This window comes from Nomascus leucogenys, chromosome 19 (genome assembly GCF_006542625.1).
Source record: "Nomascus leucogenys isolate Asia chromosome 19, Asia_NLE_v1, whole genome shotgun sequence".
Classification (NCBI taxonomy): domain Eukaryota; kingdom Metazoa; phylum Chordata; class Mammalia; order Primates; family Hylobatidae; genus Nomascus; species Nomascus leucogenys.
Genome location: NC_044399.1, coordinates 46582394 through 46603874, shown reverse-complemented (window position 1 = coordinate 46603874; position 21481 = coordinate 46582394). Strand labels below are relative to the sequence as shown.

The following is a 21481-nucleotide window of genomic DNA, read 5'->3' as shown; positions in this document are numbered from 1 at the left end:
GAATAAAAGATGAAAGACCTTAGCAATCAGCTAAGAAAAATAAAACAGAATGGTGATTCAATTGATACATTTTTGTTCCCTAGTTTGCATCTGTGTATATCTGTGTATGTGTGAGAAAGTGTGTATGCCTGTGTATCTGACGCCATAAAGGCCAGTGGTTTTTACTTTCTTGCTCATAAAATGATCTGAAACTTTTCTTTCTTTTCCCTTTTACATGCTTTTACCTTATGTCTAGTGACACCTTATCTCTTCCCACTCTTAATGGCCTCTGCCACTAAATTCAGTAACCCAAAGATTTATTCCCAAACAAGAGTTTATCTCTTTTTTTGTATTTTGGAGATGTGCAATAAACATTTCTCTATACCTTAATTGGTGGGAAGTACTTAACATATTCTCTGATGCAAAGTAAATGATGTCAACAACTTTTCTTCTAAGTATATTGAAAGACACTTCCTATCAAAGATAGCTCAGAAAACAATTGGCTCGAATTCCTAGATCTATGAGTTGCCAGTGCACAGAAGAAAATGTAGGCATTTTCTTCCACCAACTGAAACGTGGGTCTTAGAAAATACCTGAGATTAAAGCTTTAGGAGGGTTTTGGAGTGTGCCAAGTTCAACCCCTGCTTAATATGAATTTCTTTCAAATTTCTCTGCCGAATGGTTACTTGTGCCACTTCTGAGAGTTTCAGCTATTAGGGAACTCATAATCTCACAATCCAGGTTTAGAGTCTCTGGCAGTCAGCTCAGGCTGTTAGGTTCTACTCATTTGTCCAGGCCCCATCCCCTAGGCCAGTGGTCTCCAAACTTTTTGGCACCAGTGACTGGTTTTCTGGAAGACAGTTTTGATGGTTTCCGGATGATTCAAGCGCATTACATTTATTTTGCACTTTATTTCTATTATTGTTATGTACTCACCATAATGTGGAATCAGTGGGAACCCTGAGCTTATTTTCTTGCAACTAGATGGTCCCATCTTTGGGGGATGGGAGACAGTGAAAGATCATCAGGCATTAGAGTCTCATAAGGAATGCACAACCTAGATCCCTCACATTGGATATCAATACTATTGTACATAAAATTTGAGTTCGAGTTTGCTATATATTTGTAACTTGGACTACTGGACTGTTCTATACAGGCCCCATTAGCCATCCCTACCCGCTTCTTCCAAGCCACAGCTAATCTGTGGGCTATCCTGTCCCACGGGACCAGTGCTACTTCTTAAGGGGTTTGGGCCAGGTGATGTGTGACGGTATTGTAAAGGGCCTCAAGAAGGCAACTCACTCTCTGTTAATCACTTTCAAACCTGGCTGAAATGAATGAACATCTAGATGAAATCATCCAGAAAGAACAGAATGCTTACCAGCTTAAGCCATTATGGACTTTGTTGGGATGGTTAACATAGCACAATAAATATTTAACGTGACAGAAATATTTCTTAGCGAATGTAGCCACTGTCAAAATGAAACATGGATTCACTAAGGAGTTCTAGCTCCGTGCAAGTTCGATTATTACCAAAACAAATCTGTTTAAAGCTGAAAATTGATTGCTTTAGTGTCTCTTGTTCCTAAAAAAAATTCTGCTATATGAATTGAGTGTTCCTAAATTACAGTTTAATGTAATTAGTCATGTGTGTTTTTGCCCGGAGCTTGGTTGTTTATAAAATAACTCCAAGTCAGGGTAAGAATCTTGAAATTTAGAGTGTTCTCTTACCCTTTACTAATTGTAGGATTGACAGAATTCCAAGCTCCTGAAATAGGGAAACATTCCCTATAGACTTGAATACCTAAGAAATAAGGCTTTGTCAAGTAGAATTGGTACTCAGCAAGTGTAGATACCTCCTGCTAGTTTAGATGGTTTAGTTACAGTGGGTAGTATGTGGGCACACCAGGTTCTAAGACTGGCCTGAGGACTCTGATAACACTTTGTATATATCAGCAGCTGTGTCTAAATTAGCCTCCTGTAGTGTGGGAAGCTGAGTCGTGAAGCAACTGTTTCGGCAGTGATAACCCTGTAATTTTCAACAAACATATCAATGTTATGTCCTAGAGAATGTTAACATGTATATAAAGGGTAGATGTATACCCAAGGCTGCTCCACATGCAGAGGGGCATAAACACTGCCCAGAGCCTCTTAAGATGCTGCTGTGATTCATCTATGAATGCAGGTTCACTTACTGAGTGTTACTTTTATGCATGTAGGTAAAAGTGTACATCCCACTTAGTCTTCATCCTCCCAGGAGCCTGCTGCAGTAGGTATTATTTTCTCTGTTTTAGAGATGAAGAATCTGAGGCTCAGAGAATTTAAATGACTTGCTTAGGAGATCTAAAACTCTATCACCTCACTACAATTACATGACCCATGGTTTCCATAGAGAAAAATCTCTATGGTTTGTACAGCAAAAATTCATTCCAATAAAATGTAAGCTCATTTAGCATTGTTTTATGAAAAGTGTAATTGGGAAATATCTCTCCTCCTTAAATTAATCCTCTGGATATGATATAATACACAAAATATTATATTGCTCTTTCAGAGAATGAATGGCTGGCTCAATTTTATTCTTCCTAGAATTTTATTTTAAAAAATGCATCTTTATGCAAATCCTCTATTCGTGGTTTATTTCAGCCCCATTGGGAAGTGGGATTCTCCTCCTTTTGGTGGCAAACATCTGTCTCTCTGGGGAGCAAATGGAAAGGACTCTGGCTCTTCAGCAATGACAATAACAGTCTCATAACTCTTTTCCTGATCTCAGGATCTCCTAAATGAACTCTGTTCTGAACATAGGGTTTGAAAGTTAATGTTCGAGCAAAGTAGTGATGCAAATTGAGTAACAGTCTAATGATGTCTTTGGTTTGCACAATACAAAGTGATGGCAGTTGCTCAAGGCACCCCTCATCTGCCTGTTCCTCTTTCCTTCTGTTGTGATTTTTTAATGAGATCTCAGTAAGCAGGGCCCTCCACTGACCATAAGGTCCCATGATTTACTTGCTCTTGGCCACCTCACAGATTCTGTGTGCCTCTGTTTCTCCTTCTGGAAAATGGGCATAGTCAAAACCAACTTTCTCTTTTGTGCTATTGGAAAGGTATAAACAAGATTCTTAAGAGAAGTTCTGTGCTCACAATAGTAAACTTAGTTTTGGCTTGAGGGAAATTAGCTGATTGGTGGAATTCAGATGGAGCATCTCCTTCCCTCACTGCTCCTGAACACTTCTATTAGAGGGTAGGTAGGCTAAGGTGGGTGCTGACAATCTTGTTTGTCTGTCTGCCATGGCTTTCTTGTCTCTCATAAATAGTAACCATGCGACATGATGTTGTGATGTTTTTCTTCAATATCAACCATCTGGAAAATCTCTCTTTCCCTCCTATTGTCAATAAGTCAGTGGCCTATCTTTTTTATTTGGTCAAGGCCTGGTGCATATTCTATTAAGTCTGTAGGTTTGAACTCTAAAATATTTTGGGTCACTGCTTTGCACCTCAAGCCCAGGCTGATCCCCTAACCTGGACCTCTAGGAAATCTTCAAAGGGAATGGGGTGGTTGGAAGACTGACTTTATTAGTGCCACTCATTTCTTCAGTAAGTATTTATTGTTGACTTATGTGTCAGGCACAGTTCTAGGCATTGCAAATGCAGAAAAATAAGATCCCTGATCTCACAGAATTTCCATTCTGGCAAGGGGAGATAGTAATCAAAGTAAGCAAATAACAAATATAATAATTTCAGATACTGATATGAGTTATGAATACAATGAAGTCCGGTGACTGGGAGGCCGAGAAACCCCTCTGAGCAGTTGACATGTGAGCTAAGACTTTAGTGAGGAGAGATAATTGGATATGGAGGGAAAGTATTCCAGGCAGAGAAAATAGCTCATGCACAACTGTGTAGAGAACAGAAATATGCCTGTGTCCTACTGGCTTTAAGCTTTGGGAGGCAAGTGTGACAAGATGGGAAGAGGATTGACTTGGGAATCAGAACTTGTGGGTCAGGGTGGGAATCCCAACTTCAGTTTCTCCATTTCTTGTAAATGGGTTCATGAGTAGCTACTGCACGAGGCTGCTGTGGGGCTTGTGTGGATATAAAACAACTATTCACCAACTGGGAGACCATTCGGTCACTCAGTGCTGCTAAGGTGTTGGCCAGGAAAGCTTCAGTCTTTGCTTTGTCTAATCCTAAGGCATCACATCACCAAGAAGCCCACTGGTCAGTAGATAACATCAGGAGGCAGATATGGAGTGTCTGATGGTTAAGGCGTTGGTTCTACAACTCCAGAAGAAAAATGAGCAATGCTTTATGGTGCAGCAGAAGCCTTGGGTTCTAAAACAGTCTCTCTGTATCTTGGAAGAGACTCCCTCTCTCTGTTCTCAGGTTCTTATTTGTTAAAAAAAAAAAAAAAAAAGGCAAGGGGAGGTTAGAATCACTGCTCCTTTCCAGCTCGGTGCCAGGATTCTAAGATGCTCTATCTAACAGCCATAAGACACAACACCCAGCCAGACCTGACCAGGCAAAGGCAAGGCAAGGGAGAAGCATGGGGTGGGATATATGTGCCAAGGTTGGTTCAGGTGAGTGGCATTTCATTGCAGGAGTTGGAAAGACAAGGTCTTTATCAAGAGAGCAGGCTGTGAACAGCAAGAAGTAATGCTGCCAGTCACTTTTATGTGGCTCCTCTCTGCCTATGGAGAGTGTTTGTGTGTGGTGGAGGGTGGCTATGGTTTCTCCTCCTTCCACTTCTTTGGATTAGGCTGCAATGTTTCCCCTACTGAAAACAGTATACAAAGGCTGCCGACTGGTGATGAAAAGTCTCCTCATGCCTCATACGTGGATTTGCAAGCAACAACTAAAACTATATTCACATTGCAGCAGCCCATGCCAACAAAAGAGCTCTTGGACCCAGTGATGGCACATTGTTTGCAGAGCGGAGCTGCTGCCACCCCAGACAAAGCTGCATTAGAGACATGACTTTGGGCTTACAAATAAGAGTGCTGAATCATTCTGGAGCCCTTCAATATGGTGTTTTCCTCAAGATTTTATAATACTCAATTTAAGAGAAGAATAGCCCAACGAGCCAATATTCTTTTCAGAAGCATCAGCTAAAGCATTTCCAGGGGCCAGAAAATAATTGCTTTTTTTTCTCCCACCCTCTCGTACTTCCACCTGTGTTTCTGGCCTGCCTTGTTCTGGAAGTGGAAACTGTAGCTACCTGATTCAACATTTTCTCCTGCTACTGCTGCATTTTTAGATCGATAGATATCCTAAATTTGCTTTGCTCACCTACTAGTATGTCCCTAGAATATCTCCCATAAATAGTTTATCTCTGGAAATTACTCTGTCTTTCTTCTTACTCATGCCCTCTGCTTTTCCTCTTAGGATCATAATTATCAGCTACATAACAGTGAAATTTTACTAAGAATACTTAAGAACATTGACAGAAAATGTCATTTTATATTTGCATGTCCAATTTGCACATACACAGATAAATATATCTTATGTGTACAAATATGTGAATGTTCACATCTCCATGTCAAGTGGTAGGAAGTTTGACATAGAGAAAACAAATGTCTCAAACTCCTTTTGAAATATGGCGTGTGTATCGCATGTGTGTGTGTGTGTATTTATATAGATTGTTTTCTAGATCAGTCACAGTATGATGATGTCTTTTAATCCAGTTATATAGGGATTAGAAAACTTTAATTCACAAATAAATGTATTCATTCCTTATAAAACAAACACTTAGCATTGCCAAGCACTGTCTTATTGCCAAGCACTGTCTTAGGTGTTAGAGAAATAGTGATGAACAGGGCAGATTTGCTGTTGTTGTTGTTGTTTTTAATTTAGAGTCTTCCTACTTCTAAGAGGACTTGAGCAGATCTGTACCTATTAATAGAGCATAAGATATTTTAAGACAAAAATAGGACAAAAAATGTCTGAAGCAGAAATAAAGGATGCTTTTAGTCACCTGAGTTGACTGAATTTTGAACACATAGATTAAAAAAAGACTGTGCTTTCCAATGGCCAAAGCAATTTAGAAACCATTGAATTATATAGTTATGATCTTCCAGTTGCAAGGTGACAAGAATTAATTTTCTAGGGAAAAAAGCTTCTCTTTAGATTAGGAATTTATCGTGTTTAAAGTTTAGTGGGTGGCATTGTGAGGTTTCATAAAAGATAAAATAGTAGTTTCCAAATGTCATACATTAAAGATAAAAATTAAAATTACAGATAAGTTATACTCCAATGAGGGCAATTTTAAAAGAGGCTCTGATAAAAACTTTAAGATTTACTTTGTGATATCCAATTCTCATCAAGGATGAATGGCTACTGAATTCACTTAACATGACCATTAAACAGTGTATTTTAAGCATCAAATGTCTTAAGTGACATATTGTGAAGTCAGTGTAATTACACACTTTAACATGTATTCTAAGGTAGGTATTGCATCTTGGTTAAAGTTAGAGCCCTAAATTTCTTTCTTTTTTATTAATAAAAAGGAAATTCTTTATTGGGGGCAAGACATGCACAGAAAGCATGTATTTCTTGAAAGGTACTTGAATCTTTTGTATCACTCTCTTACATAAATTCTGGTGCAGCAAACAACCTTCCAATATATAGTTATGTGCAATGAATACAGGTTAGAAAAACCTCCAACATAGTAAAACAACAGATAAATAGAGTTAATGTGAGGCAGAAGAACAGGCATGAGACCTGTAGTTTGGATACTACCTCTGCAGTTTTTTGTTTTGAGACAGAATCTTGCTCCATTGCCCAGGCTGGAGTGCAGTGGCATGATTTCGGCTCACTGCAGCCTCCGCCTTCCAGGTTCAAGTGATTCTTGTGCTTCAGCCTCCCTAGTAGCTGGGATTTCAGGTGTGCACCACCACGCCTGGCTAATTTATTTTGTTTTGTATTTTTAGTAGAGACAGGGTTTCGCCATGTTGACCAGGCTGGTCTCGAAATCCTGGCCTCAAGTGGTCCACCAGCCTTGGCCTCCCAAAGTGCTGGGATTACAAGTGTGAGCCACTGCACCTGACCTCCTCTGCAGTTTTGAATAAGATGGGTCTACCAAGAAGAGCAGGGTGGCAGCTTGGGTGGGACACTCAGCAAGACCTGGATGTGTAACAATTAAATAGAAGCCAGGCATGGTGGTGCCTGCCTGTAGTCCCAGCTACTCAGGAGGGTGACACTGGAGGATCACTTGAGCGCAGGAGTTCAAGGGTATAGTGAGCTATGACATGCCACTATGATGTGCCACTGCAGTCCAGCCTGAGCAACAGAGGAGACCCCATCTTTTTAAAACAAAAAATAGAAGAGAGACTGTAACTGAGATTTCAAATTTCCAAATACAATTTTGTCAGTACATTTCAAACTGAGAAAATGTCCTAAATGTAATGAACTAGCTTACATTTTAAAAAAATTATCACTTACAAGGATGGACTGGATAATTTAAAGATACCTGTGAAGTAAAATTAGTAGTAATTTGTGGGATAAATTAGAACTCTAAATTTCAAATAGCAGTTACATGGAAAGCAAGTTGGCATTTTATTTATGAAAATGAAGGGTCCTTTAAGGGACCCTTTAGTATTTCCATGTCCTAAAGACAACTTACAAGGTCATCTCTTCTAATCCTATTAACTCACAGGGGAGGTTAGAGGTCTTGTCCAGAGCCCCATATCTAATTGGTGGCTTTTTGACCATTGAACTCAAGTATCTAGAGAAGCCAAAGATTCCAACAAATAAAGAATTTAAACACTTTATTTGTCATCCATGTTATATGCACTCTCTATCACAGAGAATGTGAATCTCTTAGCTCTACACTGAAACAAGGAATAAGAGCTAAGTTGGATGGCAGCAGTGTTGTTCATATCTCCTGTTGGTTTCAAATAATTGCTATTTGACCTTTGTTGCTATTTTTTTCAAGCATGCCAGTGATTCTAAGCATGAAACAACCTACCTAGATAACTAATAATATCACAGCGAGAGACCGGGAGCTTGGAGAAAAGGCTGGGCATTGATTACATTTTGTTTCATAAGACCTGACACAATTTCTGGCTCCAGATATAAATATAATTCCTACATCACAAAAACAATTTGGAAGTCCCTCTGCATTCCTTATGATGGGATTTAGTCTGGACTTTCTAGGAAATCCTTCCCCATGTGTAACTGAGATTAAAAGACTTGTTAACTTCATCCCTTTTGTCCTGAATTAACTCATCTGAAATGTGAGCACTTGAAACCTAAACTAAAGTTGTAGGAGGAACACCTAGGATCGAGCTGAAAGCCTACTGGAATTAGACTCACAATGATGGGGTTTCATATTCCAGCTAATCACTTGCTAGTTGTGTGACCCTACACAAGTCACGTAACCACTCTGGGCCTCAGGATCCATAGTTGTAAACTTTGGGAAAAATGACGTAGCTCAGAATATAGGTGAAGAACAGAAACAATGCCTACAAAGTACCAGCCATGTCATAGAAGCCAAATGGTAACATTAAACAAAAAGTGGGCCACAATTTTTTATTTATTTATTTTTATTCATTTTTTTTTGAGACAGAGTCTCGCTCTGTCACCCAGGCTGGAGTGCAGTGGTGAGATCTCGGCTCACTGCAAGCTCTGCCTCCTGGGTTCATGCCATTCTCTTGCCTCAGCTTCCCGAGTAGCTGGGACTACAGGCACCTGCCACCATGCCCAGCTAATTTTTTTTCTTTTTTTTTTTTTTGTATTTTTAGTAGAGACGGGGTTTCACCATGTTAGCCAGGATGATCTCGATCTTCTGACCTCGTGATCCGCCTGCCTCAGACTCCCAAAGTGTTGGGATTACAGGCATGAGCCACCGCACCCGGCCAAAGTGGGCCACAATTTCACACTCATATGTCTTTGACAAACTTTTCTTTTTTGTTTTTGGAGTTAGGGTCTTACTCTGTAGCCTAGGCAGTCTCGTGGTGCAATCACGGCTCACTGCAGCCTTGAACTCCTGGGCTCAGGTGATCCTACTGCCTCAGCCGCCTGAGTAGCTGAGACTACAGGCATGCACTATCATACCCAGCTAATTTTTTATTTTTTTGTAGAGATGGGGTTTCACTATGTTGCATAGGCTGGTTTTGAACTCCTTGGCTCAAGTGAGAAACTTTCTTTGGACAGTTGTACCTACTTTTTCTCATGAGACTAGCATCCTTCTTCATGTACCTCAGTCAACATAAGATTTTAGACAAAGGAAAATTATGAATGTTGATATCACATAAGAAACAGGGCAAAATGAGAACTCCCATTGATAACACCTTCCTCCTTTTTTTGGTTGTCTTCTAGTCACACTGAGGCTATGTCAAATCTGACACAGCAGAATTTTTTTTTTTTTTTTGGGATAGAGTCTCACTGTTGCCCAGGCTGGAGTGCAGTGGCGCGATCTCTGCTCGCTGCAAGCTCTGCCTCCCGGGTTCACACCATTCTCCTGCCTCAGCCTTCCTAGTAGCTGGGACTACAGGCACCTGCCACCATGCCTGGCTAACTTTTTGTATTTTTAGTAGAGACAGGGTTTCACCTTGTTAGCCAGGATGGTCTCCATCTCCTGACCTCGTGATCTACCTGCCTCGGCCCTCCCCTACTGGGATTACAGGCATGAGCCACCGTGCCCGGCCCTAGCAGAATTTTTAACTGCTCAAATTGGATTTTCAGATGACCTAAGGTTATCACAAGGGTTAAGTAATGAGAATTTCCCCATAGTAATGATGTTCAGTAACAGATGAGATGCTGAAAAGACTCCTGCTTAGACCAGATTTCATGGCAATCCCTTGAAACTCATTTGAGGTACCATTTTTATTAAGACTTTTAGAGTAGATTAGCCTTCAGGCTGACAGTCAAGTGAATTATTGTCCAGGGGACCACTGACTTGACAGTATTTTATATTAAATAATTGAGGATATTAATCCACAGAGCATGCATGGATGGACTGATGACAGAAGCATCCTTCAAACTGAACTAGTGTCCATATTGGACTGGTGGGCTAAGGTGACATGCCCTCTACTTATTTATTTAGCTAGAACTGGGTCACTTTAATTTGCTGTGAAGTGTAGTGAGTGTGGACAGGTCAGCAGCATGCACCAGCTGGGCCTCACGTAGAATGTCTTCCCTTGTGCTGTAGAAGATTCCACTGGCATGTTCCAATTATGTAACAGGAAGATAGGCAGTTCTGAATCATGATCTCACTTGGCTTTCTTTGAGGCTAAACTTCAACTCTCCTCTAATTCCCTTCCTTCTAGAAGAACAGAAGTGAAGTGTATGCTGCTATTGTGCTGAATATTTAGTTTAGGCAAGCCAGGGGATGGGCAAGATACGCTTTTCCATTGTCAAAATCCGACGGGTCATGAAGCAAAATCCCCGTCAGGGCTACTGTAGGCCTATAATGGCCATTGACAGAGCTCCCACGTTTCAGTATTGGATGGTATCTTAGAGCTAGCCTAGTCCAACTCTCTCCTTTTCCTGATGATGAAACCAAAAATCAGAAGTGTTAAATTCTTTGCCAAGGTTATACAGTTGGTAAGAGACAGAACCAAAACTGCTGGAGTTTTTTTTTGGGCGGGGGGGTCACTTTTGAGTATTCTTTCATTATAAAGATGCCAATACATACTATGTCTGATATGCAAATGGATATGTCAAAAGAAAAACAATTTCAGGAAACTCTTTAATGCTGAATATTTAATATTAGGTAAAAGAGGGAGGAGTGTGGCCGGGCACGGTGGCTCACGCTTGTAATCTCAGCACTTTGGGAGGCTGAGGTGGGCAGATCACGAGGTCAGGAGATCAAGACCACAGTGAAACCCCGTCTCTACTAAAAATACAAAAAATTAGCCGGGCATGGTGGCAGGCGCCTGTAGTCCCAGCTACTCGGAGAGGCTGAGGCAGGAGAATGGCGTGAACCCGGGAGGCGGAGCTTGCAGTGAGCCGAGATTGCACCACTGCACTCCAGCCTGGGCGACAGAGCGAGACTCCGTCTCAAGAAAAAAAAAGAGGGAGGAGTGTGTTGACTTCAAAGAAAGTCACAAATTACTAGGCAGGAGAAGCCTATGGGTGTACCTAGGAATACAAATTCTTCCCTTCGTTCTTTAGGGAATTGACTGGCATCCTCCCCAAGGAACTTATGCACTGGACTATAAGGAGACCTAACAAATATTAAGGAAAAAAAACCCATTTCTATTTCAAGCTGCAGCTCCAATATCCAAACAAATACCTACTATATAATGTGCATGTCTATGTATGCATGTTTTGTGTATCTTTGTATGTGTGTATGCCTCTGTGTACATGCATACCTGATTTGTATGTGTGTCTCTGTGTTCATGTGTGTTTGCACAATGCATGCACAATGCATGCATGTCTCTGTGTGCCTTTGTATATGTGTGTTCTACATGTGTGTTCACTCAGGCCTCATGCACAGCAAGCAAGTGCACCCTTCATGCTGGAGCGACTGTTGGGCTGCTTTGTTCCCTGGCACTGCCCCTTAACAGTTTTGCTTCTTGAGCAAGTAGTTACATTGTTTTTCTGAACCTCAGTGTTCTTATCTATAAAATGGTATGCATAATACCATGAAAGAAAGAAGTTAACCAGTGTGTTTTTAGTCCCATAGCCATTTTATTAATTAAATTGAATTAATTGCATTTGCACAAAATTTGATCATATTTTATTATAGGTTCTATAATGGAATTGCCTCCCAAACAACCAACTTTGGTATTTTCATATACAGATGGCCTTTGTGAAAATGCACACGGTTTAATTCTTATGGCAGCTCTATGAATGAAGCCGTTATTTCTACTTTACATATGAGCAAACTGAGATTCTGAGGTGTGAGCAAACTGAGATCTTGAGGTTGTAGTAATCTCCTGGAGTCACCTAGGGAGGTTTTGGAAGGCAGGGACACAAACCCACATCTGTCTCCAAAGCCAGCCTTGCAATCATTCTCTCCTTTGCCTCGCCTCTGCCCAAAGCTGTTGTGAAGAGCGATATGGTGGTTGTGGAACTGGCACTGGCATCCTGGTTCCCTTTATCCAGCTAATGTTTGCCCTCTTCTCTGACGCACTTATTTCCCTTGATACCTCAGCTGGCACACGATTTTTTAGAGTCAACTCACCATTCTGCCCTGGTAGAAGGAGAGAGATTTGGGAAAAATTCAAACTGGACAGTGAATGCTGGCTTCATGGAGAAGGGCATATGCTGGCACATCTTAACAGCACCTCATGGTACTGGACTTGCCTTGCAAATTTTGACAGCCATTGAACTGCAGAACCCACTGCTCCTAGTGTTCAACCCAGGAAGAAACAGAAGGAGAACTGCCAGGATGTAACTGCTTAATCCCTTCCTAATCTCTGGATTCTCATAAATCCTTTAACTCTTCAAATATGGAATTAAAAGAACTGGGTTTGCAGTATCATTATGGTCACAGGAGGCCCAAGTACTGAGCTATGAAATTCAGAAAAAGCAGAGGGACAAGAAGATTGCCACAGGTTTGACTCTGAAACCAGTTTGAATACAGTTACTGAGAAAGAAAAGCAAATCCCTATTTACAAAATTATTATTTTTGTTTAGCGAGATATATTGAGTTAATTTTGCACAGAAAATTGCATAGCAAAGAAACCTCTCAGTAGAGCCCTTTAAAAGCAATTTAATATTTGTAATAAGGCAAATTGTACTGACTCTCAACTATTTAGCCATGAAATTTTAAAATCCAATGAAAGTCTGACTTCAATAAATGCTGCTTTACAAATTTTATTGCCTGTGTAACAGCCTAAGAATACTGACATTCTTTAGACAGTTAAATTTAATCATAAAGACAAATACTCAACTTTTAAAACTGCCCTTCATGTAACTGAGTATAATTTGGTGCTTTTAAAACATGGGTTTGCTTTTCTGATATGTCGTCTCTCAAAATTGTAAATAAAGTCGATTTACCCAGCAGCCTGCGAATTTCTAAGCAGTCATGCCTTATTTCCAAGCAGTCACTTAGAAACATAAAGCACAATATATTGTATGACAAGAAGACTTGAGAGGTTTCACACCTCAGTTATTAGCAATTCTTCAAAAGCTCTAGGCAGGAGTTAGTTCCATCATGAAATGATGACACCATGGCCGCAGGTAATGTGACGTGCGGCCAGTCTCTCTGTGACAGTAGGCAGCAATTTTCCTCATTTTGGAATTTCCTTCTTCTAAAGGGCAGTAGATAGCACACTGGACTAGTCTTCATAAAATTTAGCATCTAAGCTATGTTCTAAAGACATGTGGCCTCTCTCAGACTCAGATTCTTCCTCAGTAAGATAACGATAATTATAATATTAAACACAACATATGAAAGTGTTTGCAAGTCAAAATCCACCTCTTTTAAGTAAGGCAGTATTAACATCTTTCTAGTTGTTTCTCTGTATACCTATTCTCACCAGAATCAAATACATGACACTGGCCTTGTTGGCAGCAGAATCCCACTCACTGTTTAAAGCTGCCCTTTTCTATTGCCATAGACTGGTCATAAAATGTTTCCTTGTTCTTGAGAGTCACAAAACTATGTGAATGAACCAACATAAACCATTCCACTGCTAGAAAAGCAAATTTGGCCTTAATAGGTCTATTGATGGGGTCATCTTGGCCATCTCTCTGAAATTCCAGACCCTACACGTATTTCCTGTTCCCTTCCGCAGCTTTACTTTCCTCCGTGACAAACTTATCATCATAAATACACTTCATTTTAATGTATCTGTCTGATTTACTGTATCCTCCATTAGACTGTAAGCTCCACTTGGGAGGGGGTATTTGTTTCATTTGCTGTCATGTGCCTTGTTTCATTTGCTGTCATTTGCTGTCATGTGCCTTGCACCAAGAACAATAATTGACATAGAAAAACGAAGGAATGATGGCCAGCTTATGGTTGTTATACAAATGCTCATATACCTGCAGCTAAGAAAACAGAAATGATTAGAAATGGTTCACTATAAGGCTTAGGATGCTTTTAATGTTTCAATTCTAATATGTCAAGGCCCGTAAAAATGTTCATTTTTAATATTTTCTACTATTGGCTTCGTCAGCAGTTTCTTATTCTAGCAATTTTTGTCTGCTTAGTTGTGTCTGTGAAGAGGGAGTATAGCTCATGCCTCATATATTAATCTTAGATTTATAGAAAAATGTAAGAAATAAAAGGGAGTTTACCACTCCTTCTATTAGATCTTATATGCAAATTCCAAATCCACTCTCCTGAGCAGTTACCCACCATTTAATGTTCATAAATTCCCACTATATATTCAATTGCAAGAAACCAAAGCAAGATTATAAGCACACTAATAATAAACAGGCATAAAATTTTTACTATCCTCTGTTCCCACAGCTCTTGGGAGATGTGTCAAATTACCCTGTGGCAGACTGGAAAGAGGGATTTGGGGTAGAAATCATGGCCCAACTGCTAGTGACGCAGTTTCCAAATTTTACAGCTTGGGAATCACTACTATTTAGGAAACTCTACCTTTGTTAATTCGTTGCAACTGTAGAAGATGAGCCTGCAGGGATCGTTAAAGAGAGCCGGTGTAGATGGAGCAGAAGGACAGGAAAAAAAGAAATCCAAGGACAGTGTTGCTTTCATGAATCTTTAAGAGGGACTTTCCTCTATCGTTATACAATCACACAAAGAATGGACAGGGTTTGACAATACAGGAAGAGGACACTTCTCTCTGTATTTAATTCCCTCAGGTTTCTGACTCCTTGAGTTTGAAAAACACTTCATTTTGTAGTATCTTCCTAAATAAAACTCTGTACTTTGCTTGTGCAAGAAGAAACAGAATGTGATTCTATTTCTATTTCTAGAGCCAGTGCAAACACGTATTTGTTGAATGTTGTTGAAGAGAGTGTAAAATGATGCAGATGGTTGTGGTCAAGTGTCTTAATGTCTTCCCTTTCCACCTAGGATTTTGCTGCTGTATTCTTGACCTTCACTTGGCCACCTTTGTGCTGCTTACAGGGAATTTTCCAGACAAAGCCTAGTGATTGGCTATTCGTGAATTAGAGACACAAAACGCTTTAAATTTATCTTGTCTATTTCCAGAAGGATGCAATATAGATGGAGAAAAATGTCATGTTTGAAGACATTTGCTTCATCTAGATAGTCAATTTAGTCTTTAAAATGTGCATACATGTAACAAATAAACTTATTTCTCCCTTAATTTTGTCACGGAGGCCCTTTGGTGCTTTGCCATAGACCAAGTAGCCACGGTAGGAAAACTCAGCTCAGATTGGGCAATTTGAATTTATAATATGCAGAGAAAGGCACTCACCAGCACTGACAGTGATAGCTTCAATGAACTGTTCTCTCCAGCTGTTTGTCCCAACCACAAGGGCCAGGTTTGTCTTCTTAATGAGTTTGTCCACAGTACTCTAGAAAGGTTGAAAAGAAAAATATAATAAATGCTGGGTTTGCTAAGGCCTCGGGAAATCCAAGACCTTGTTGATTTTGAAACTCCAGAGTTATATAAAGGGTAGCAGATGTTAGGCTCAGAACAACAGTATTGACATCAAACACTGTTATGATTATGCAAACAAGCATGGTCCTTAGTTGGAAACATTCTGAAATGGAAATTTCTTTGTAGCAAATACAAGTCTCCTTCACTGACTAATGAAGAATAGCCTCAGTGTTTAGAATAGCAGATGCTGCAAAAGCCCATCCATCCCCCTGAATGCTTTACCAACTTCCTTCTCTACTGGTTTCATCTGTAGTGTTTCATCTGCAAGTGAATTAACATATGCCCTATTCAGCACTGCATATCTGCGAATAGCCGGAAGTGACAAACAGATTATGGAACCAAAAAATATTGCCATTGGTTTTTGTTTATCAATGAAATGTAGCCAGATAATGGAGTCTCCGGGTTGCCTGCTGCATGGTCATCACTAAATGGATTTTTCTCTGGGTACTATTTTGTCAGCCTCTTGCCTGTTAGAGAATCCCAGGCTCACCCTATTCCTATTGCAAACAAGAATAGACAAAGACAAGAAAAGATCGGTTCTTATGGTTTAGGGTACGTTGCCGTTTACCTTGCCCTAAATCTCCCCTGCTTTACTGGCACTGTGCTGCATACCCCTTATTTTTCTTTGGAACTTTTTAAGCACCTTGTTTTGTACAATCAGTACTCTCTAGCTTTCTAAATTCAGTTAATGTAACAAAAGGAGCAGCCAAATGTTCACGAGAAAACTAAGTAAGCAGATGGACTGAAAGCAGTACCACAAGTCATGGCAACTACAGGGAGAAAAGTCATTTCCAAGACACTAAGGCTGCTCTTCCCAAGAAACTACCACAGTGACTAGTCTACCAAACATCCACACTTACTGTCAGAGCATCCTCGAATTTCCACTAATTGCAAAGAGGCAGAAATTATTTGTCATAGGTGAAAATCTTTATATGTTTTATGCAATGTACCTGAGTTGACTACGGTTTAAGAGAGCACATTTCCAGCTAACTGGGAGTAAGCAAAATGCTATCTGAAGGGCTTGTATTAAAGGCCAAAGCCAAATCATAATATCCAGCACGTTTGCTCAAGAAGAGTCATTGGAACAGACTTGAAACATTGAGAAGATAATAAGCATGAAAGGGCCCATCTCCAACTGGCTCACTCTGTATTCGTGACATTATTCTTGGCTGAATTGTATGTCCTTAGGGTGATGACCTTTCAGCTTCTAGCTGTGTGTCTAGAACTGCTGGTGCCCCTGATAACAGCTGTAACCATCACTGCTCTTGGCCACCATAACTTGAAGCACATGACCAGCATCCATCTTTCCTCTCTCAACTCAGCCACATCTCATCAAGTACTCTGACCATCCTCACTGCTACAAATTCAAAGTGCCTTGTAGAATGTAATAAGAAATGACCTCAATTTTTCCTAATGTAGTGGAAACTTGGGACAGTTCTCTCCAAAGGGGCACTCTGTGCTGAATCCATGATGGAGTATCCCATGACCCGGGAAATAAACAATTGAACAGATAGACTTCTCTAACATTGAGCACAGACTTTCCTCAAGAAATAGCTGCTAAAGAACAAATGTTTAAGATAAACTAAACTTCTATGTGTAAAACTCAGGGTAGATTTTAAACTGTAGTTCATGTTAATCCTGGGGGATTATAGTATAGCCAGGGTTCTTCCTAGGACTTAATTTGCATATGTATCCTTCCTTGACCTGTGGGAAAAATGAGAGTGAATAAACATATAGTTCAGACACCTGAACTTGGACACTGTTGTCTGTATTTACCTAGGAGTTTCCAAAATGCTAGTGATCAGTTTTTCACTGCACTAGATTTTCAAAGGCTTGTGAAAACCTCACCCTCAGCAATGGGTGTTAATAAAACCAGGTCCTCAGTCACACCATAGTAAACAAGAACTCAGTGGGTAAAGCAGAGGGGGCCATTGAAAGGTATCACCTGGATTTGGGTCTCTGGTACAGTTCTGGGAGCTCTGAGTAAGTTCTTTAAAATACCTATGTTCTAGTAAAAGAAATTTCTTAAATAATATAAAATCAAAGCTGATACTTAAGGGCAGTTCTAAAACATGCCCCTAACATGCCCTATAGTTATTAATGGTAACTATACTGATGAACTTTGAAGAGACGACAGGAAATAGTCTATGGAAGCTATCCTACAAAGATAAGTACCCCAAACAACTGGTTTCATGTAGAGACTTGGGGTACTTTCAAATGGTCATATCATTATAGTGGTTACCAGAAAGGGCTTTGGACCCAAGAAAGCTTTGCTGCCTGGAAGACTGTGCCTGGCCTTACTTAACTTAATGCTTCTTTTGGGAAGTTACTATGATTGCTCTTCCTGTCATGGGTGCATGGAAGGGGAAGGTTGGGGATTATCCCATAAGGGAGAGAACACACAATTCCCCAGGAGAACTCAGGCAAAGGGCAGGGGCAAGCTTGCTTCAGGAATACCAACCCATAGACTCTCTGCTGCAGAAAATGGCACTAGGCTCTCTGATTCCAAATGAAAAGAGGGTGAATGAGGAAGAGTGAGGTTGAACACACATGGAGAAAAGATGAGTAGATGGGTCACCAGAAATGGACAGTCTGAGATTCCCCGACTTCTGGAATTACAGGGAACTTGTGCACATTCCAGGCATGGTTGTGCAACAAGCCAAGTTCTGTGTCATACAATGGGGGTCTAATGATCGGGGTCTGCCTAGAAAGCATTGGTTCCACTGTTTACCCCCTGACCCCCTCCTCCTATGGAAATGTGTGAAAGAAGAGTTAACAGACAGATTCTCAGTGGCCTGAAGGAAAAATTTTAATTGCATTTTTATCTTAAAATATTCCACTTTAATTTCAAAGACATTTTGTTTTCCACCTGTCTCCTATCAGGCACCTCCATTTGTGAGCTAAATTAAAAAATAATTAATGGATCCAGCTAAAGGAAAAGAGGGGACTATTATGAGAAGTCCAGATAAAATCTGAAACTTCTAAATTGGTGGTCTGATTCTCTCTTTTGAAACCTTCATTCTGGTGTTTCAGACAGGAACAGTGTCTGCTTTTGAAAAGTAAGCAGGTAAAATACTGCTGTGCTCTGGGTTTGTAATTCTGGAAAGCAAGAGAGGGGATGCACCTTTCATATCCCACTGCAGAACTGAAGTGTTTCTTCCCCCGTGGTCTTCCCAAATGCTAGAACCATGTAGGGGAGAAGGGATGGGAGGGGACATAGGGACAGAGGGAGCAGCTAAGGATCAACAGGAAATTTCACTTCAAAGTCTTAAGCTCCATCCCGAGGCCCACACATTCAACTTCTGCAAAAATGACTTTTATCATCTAGAGAACTGGGAATCCAATTTTATCAGCTCAACTGTAAACTCCGGTTGCAGGCACTCTACGTTCGGTATATTGACGGTACTAAAATGTCCTTGGATCTGAAGAGAATGATTAAATATAAATGAGAGCTTGTCAGTAGGATGTTCCACAGGGAGACATTACTAGCCCCCTCCAAAACAAAAGCCCCCTAATTTTCAGCAGTGTGAATGCCTGGCTCTGACAGATTTATTAGCATTTTCAAATAGAACTTGGTTTCTTCCACACATAACAATCTCTTAGGATCCACCTTTGCATCTTCCTTGCTATCCCCTCAGATTAAACCTTCCCTTTGGGGCACCTCTGACCTTGTGCAGTCATGGATGCCTCCTGCTGGGCCCTGGTTCTGATGCTGTTTGGTTTACAGGACTCCTTGGTTCCTGATTAACTCTATAATTCCAATTTGGCCCCAAAGGCTCTCAATTCACAAGCCAATTCCTGAAATTACATCTACTACTCTTTCCAGATGGATCTTACTGCTTCGGCCAACCCTATGAACAGTTTCTGTCCCCAGGTGAGCCTGGCTCCTGGTGGGCAGTGTTGGTGAGCGTACCTTGAATTCATAGGATTCTTCGATGATCACTTCCAACTTGGTGTGCTCTCCCAGGATGGGGCGCCCCATTTCTGCAATGCGCCTCTCCTCTTCCTCTTTGCTGGTCAGTGGCTGCTTGTCATCATATTCATCTGTGAAACGGAAGTATCAGAGAGTGGGCACTGTGCTCTGTTTCATTTGGAAATCCCTGGATCCTGCCATAAGAAAGCCAAGGAGGAAGGAAGCCCTAATGACCTACTAAAGCCCCCTGGGTGAGATCACGATGCTGGAGGGAAGAGCCAGACAGACACTTGGCATGTAAGGCAGCATATCACTGTGACAGCAAGTGATTATAACATCTCACAATCTAAGCTCATGCAGAAGTTCAGTTGAGGAAAAGTAATGTATGGGGCTTGTCACTGAGAACAAAGGCTCTGCCTGTACATTGTCTACGTTAAGGGAGTCACCCAGCTATTCCCTGTGACGCTGGCTCAGTTGGCTGTTTGTACACATCCTTTCAGCACGTGACCAAAGGGAAACACAATTGAAAGTGCTAGAGTGACCCTGAGAGATGGCAGAGTCTGGCCTCTTCCTCTCCACTTTCTAGGGGCAACAGAAAATGCCTGAGGCCCAAAGAGATGGGGAACAGGAAATTCTGACTTTAGCCTCTCTCTTGCCAAGAGACCCTGTTGCAAGTTAAACAGCAAAACATCCATTCCATGTTTCTGTGAGATGCTTGGGCTCCAGGGCTGCTTCAATCTGGTGCAAAGCCAAAATTTGTTAGGAAAACCTTGGCCATGTTAAAGTAAACAGGGAGGGCAAGGGTGAGGCCTTTCGGGAGTTAAAATACTGACTCACCATGTGAGCACAATTATTTCCAGAACCACCATGTAGCTTACAGTCCAGGAGAGGATGGTGGGTGCTGAGGAAATGTTAATGGATCCGAGAGCCCATTAATGAGGGGAAGCTCACAGTTGGCTCTCTCTGTGTGAAGGTCATTAGGATAAATCCCAGACTGAAAAGGCCATGCACATAAGAAGGACAAACACTGGTCCTATAATTACCCTTATCCTTTAGGCCCAGAATGCTGAAACAAGACAAGCTACTTTTTCTCAGATTTAAGTGGAATGAACATTGTCTCCAATGAAACAGCATCAGTGATATGGAAAGACCTCAGCCCTGATGGCCTCATTTCTAGGATCTCTGGACAAAGTGCCTCCAATAGGGGGCTATTGACTAAAAAGACATCCAATAAAAGGGATGTTTGGTCCTGGCTTCTGGCCTGGTGCGCTTAAACATTAGCTTCTGTAGAAGTCCATACCTCCCATTACCTCCAAAGACCCATGGCCTCCCCTCTGCTGAGGGACCATGCTATGGCGACTCCATTGTTGCTTTGGCAACTGTTGCAGGCAATGGTTCCTAGGCTAGGTGCTCATTGTGAGGGCAGGGAGTGCATGGGCTGGAGGCACTGCCAGAATTTAATATTTCAAGGGTCAAAACCAACAAAAGGCAAAAGCAGAATGTAGCATATTGATTAATTCTTTAGTATACATTTTATAGTGTCTTCCTAAAAGCTCATTTTAAAATCTGCTTTCCTAGCCTCAGAGATTACAGGGCACCAAATAGATTAGATGAAGACTAAACATAAATTATTTTGGACTGGCCAGAAGCTGCTGAATGTTAGCAGAAGCAAAGGAGAGGGGCAAGGAGATTAATTTTAACTATAAAAGTGGTAATATTTTTTATGGTAGGATTGGGAAGTTATGACCCAAGGGAAGGCAAAGGGTTCTGGTTCTCCAAGATTTGTCCTTGCAAAATTATGTGTGTCTAGTCAAGAGAGGTGGCTGACATACATGAAGTGCAATTTATCCAGCAATGAAATTAATAATTTTGATTACCACTGCTTTGTGATCCTTGAACCCAGGATAATGTTATTGGTAGTTTTCATAGCAGTAGTTTATGCTACTTTGTAGTTTAAACTACTTTGTAGTTTATACATCTTTGTTTGAAACTTTGGCTGAACATGGATGAGTTGAAGACGTACACAGAACTAGAATGGTTTTCTCAGAAGAAGGAATATTACAACTTGGACATCTATTTAAACTGTGAAGATATTGAGGGA

At 40.8% G+C, this 21481-nt stretch overlaps 1 protein-coding gene across 20 annotated transcripts in view; it reads right to left on the bottom strand.

The window, feature by feature from the left end:
• Positions 1–21481, bottom strand: part of SLC8A1 (solute carrier family 8 member A1) — a 413146-nt gene that overhangs the window by 49356 nt on the left and 342309 nt on the right. For all 20 annotated transcript variants that reach the window (XM_030800085.1, XM_030800095.1, XM_030800096.1 and 17 more), the window contains 2 exons: positions 19381–19511; positions 15282–15381 (listed from right to left, as the gene is read on the bottom strand). In XM_030800085.1, the coding sequence (XP_030655945.1) occupies positions 15282–15381; positions 19381–19511 (231 nt within the window). The remainder of the gene's footprint in view (positions 1–15281; positions 15382–19380; positions 19512–21481) is intronic.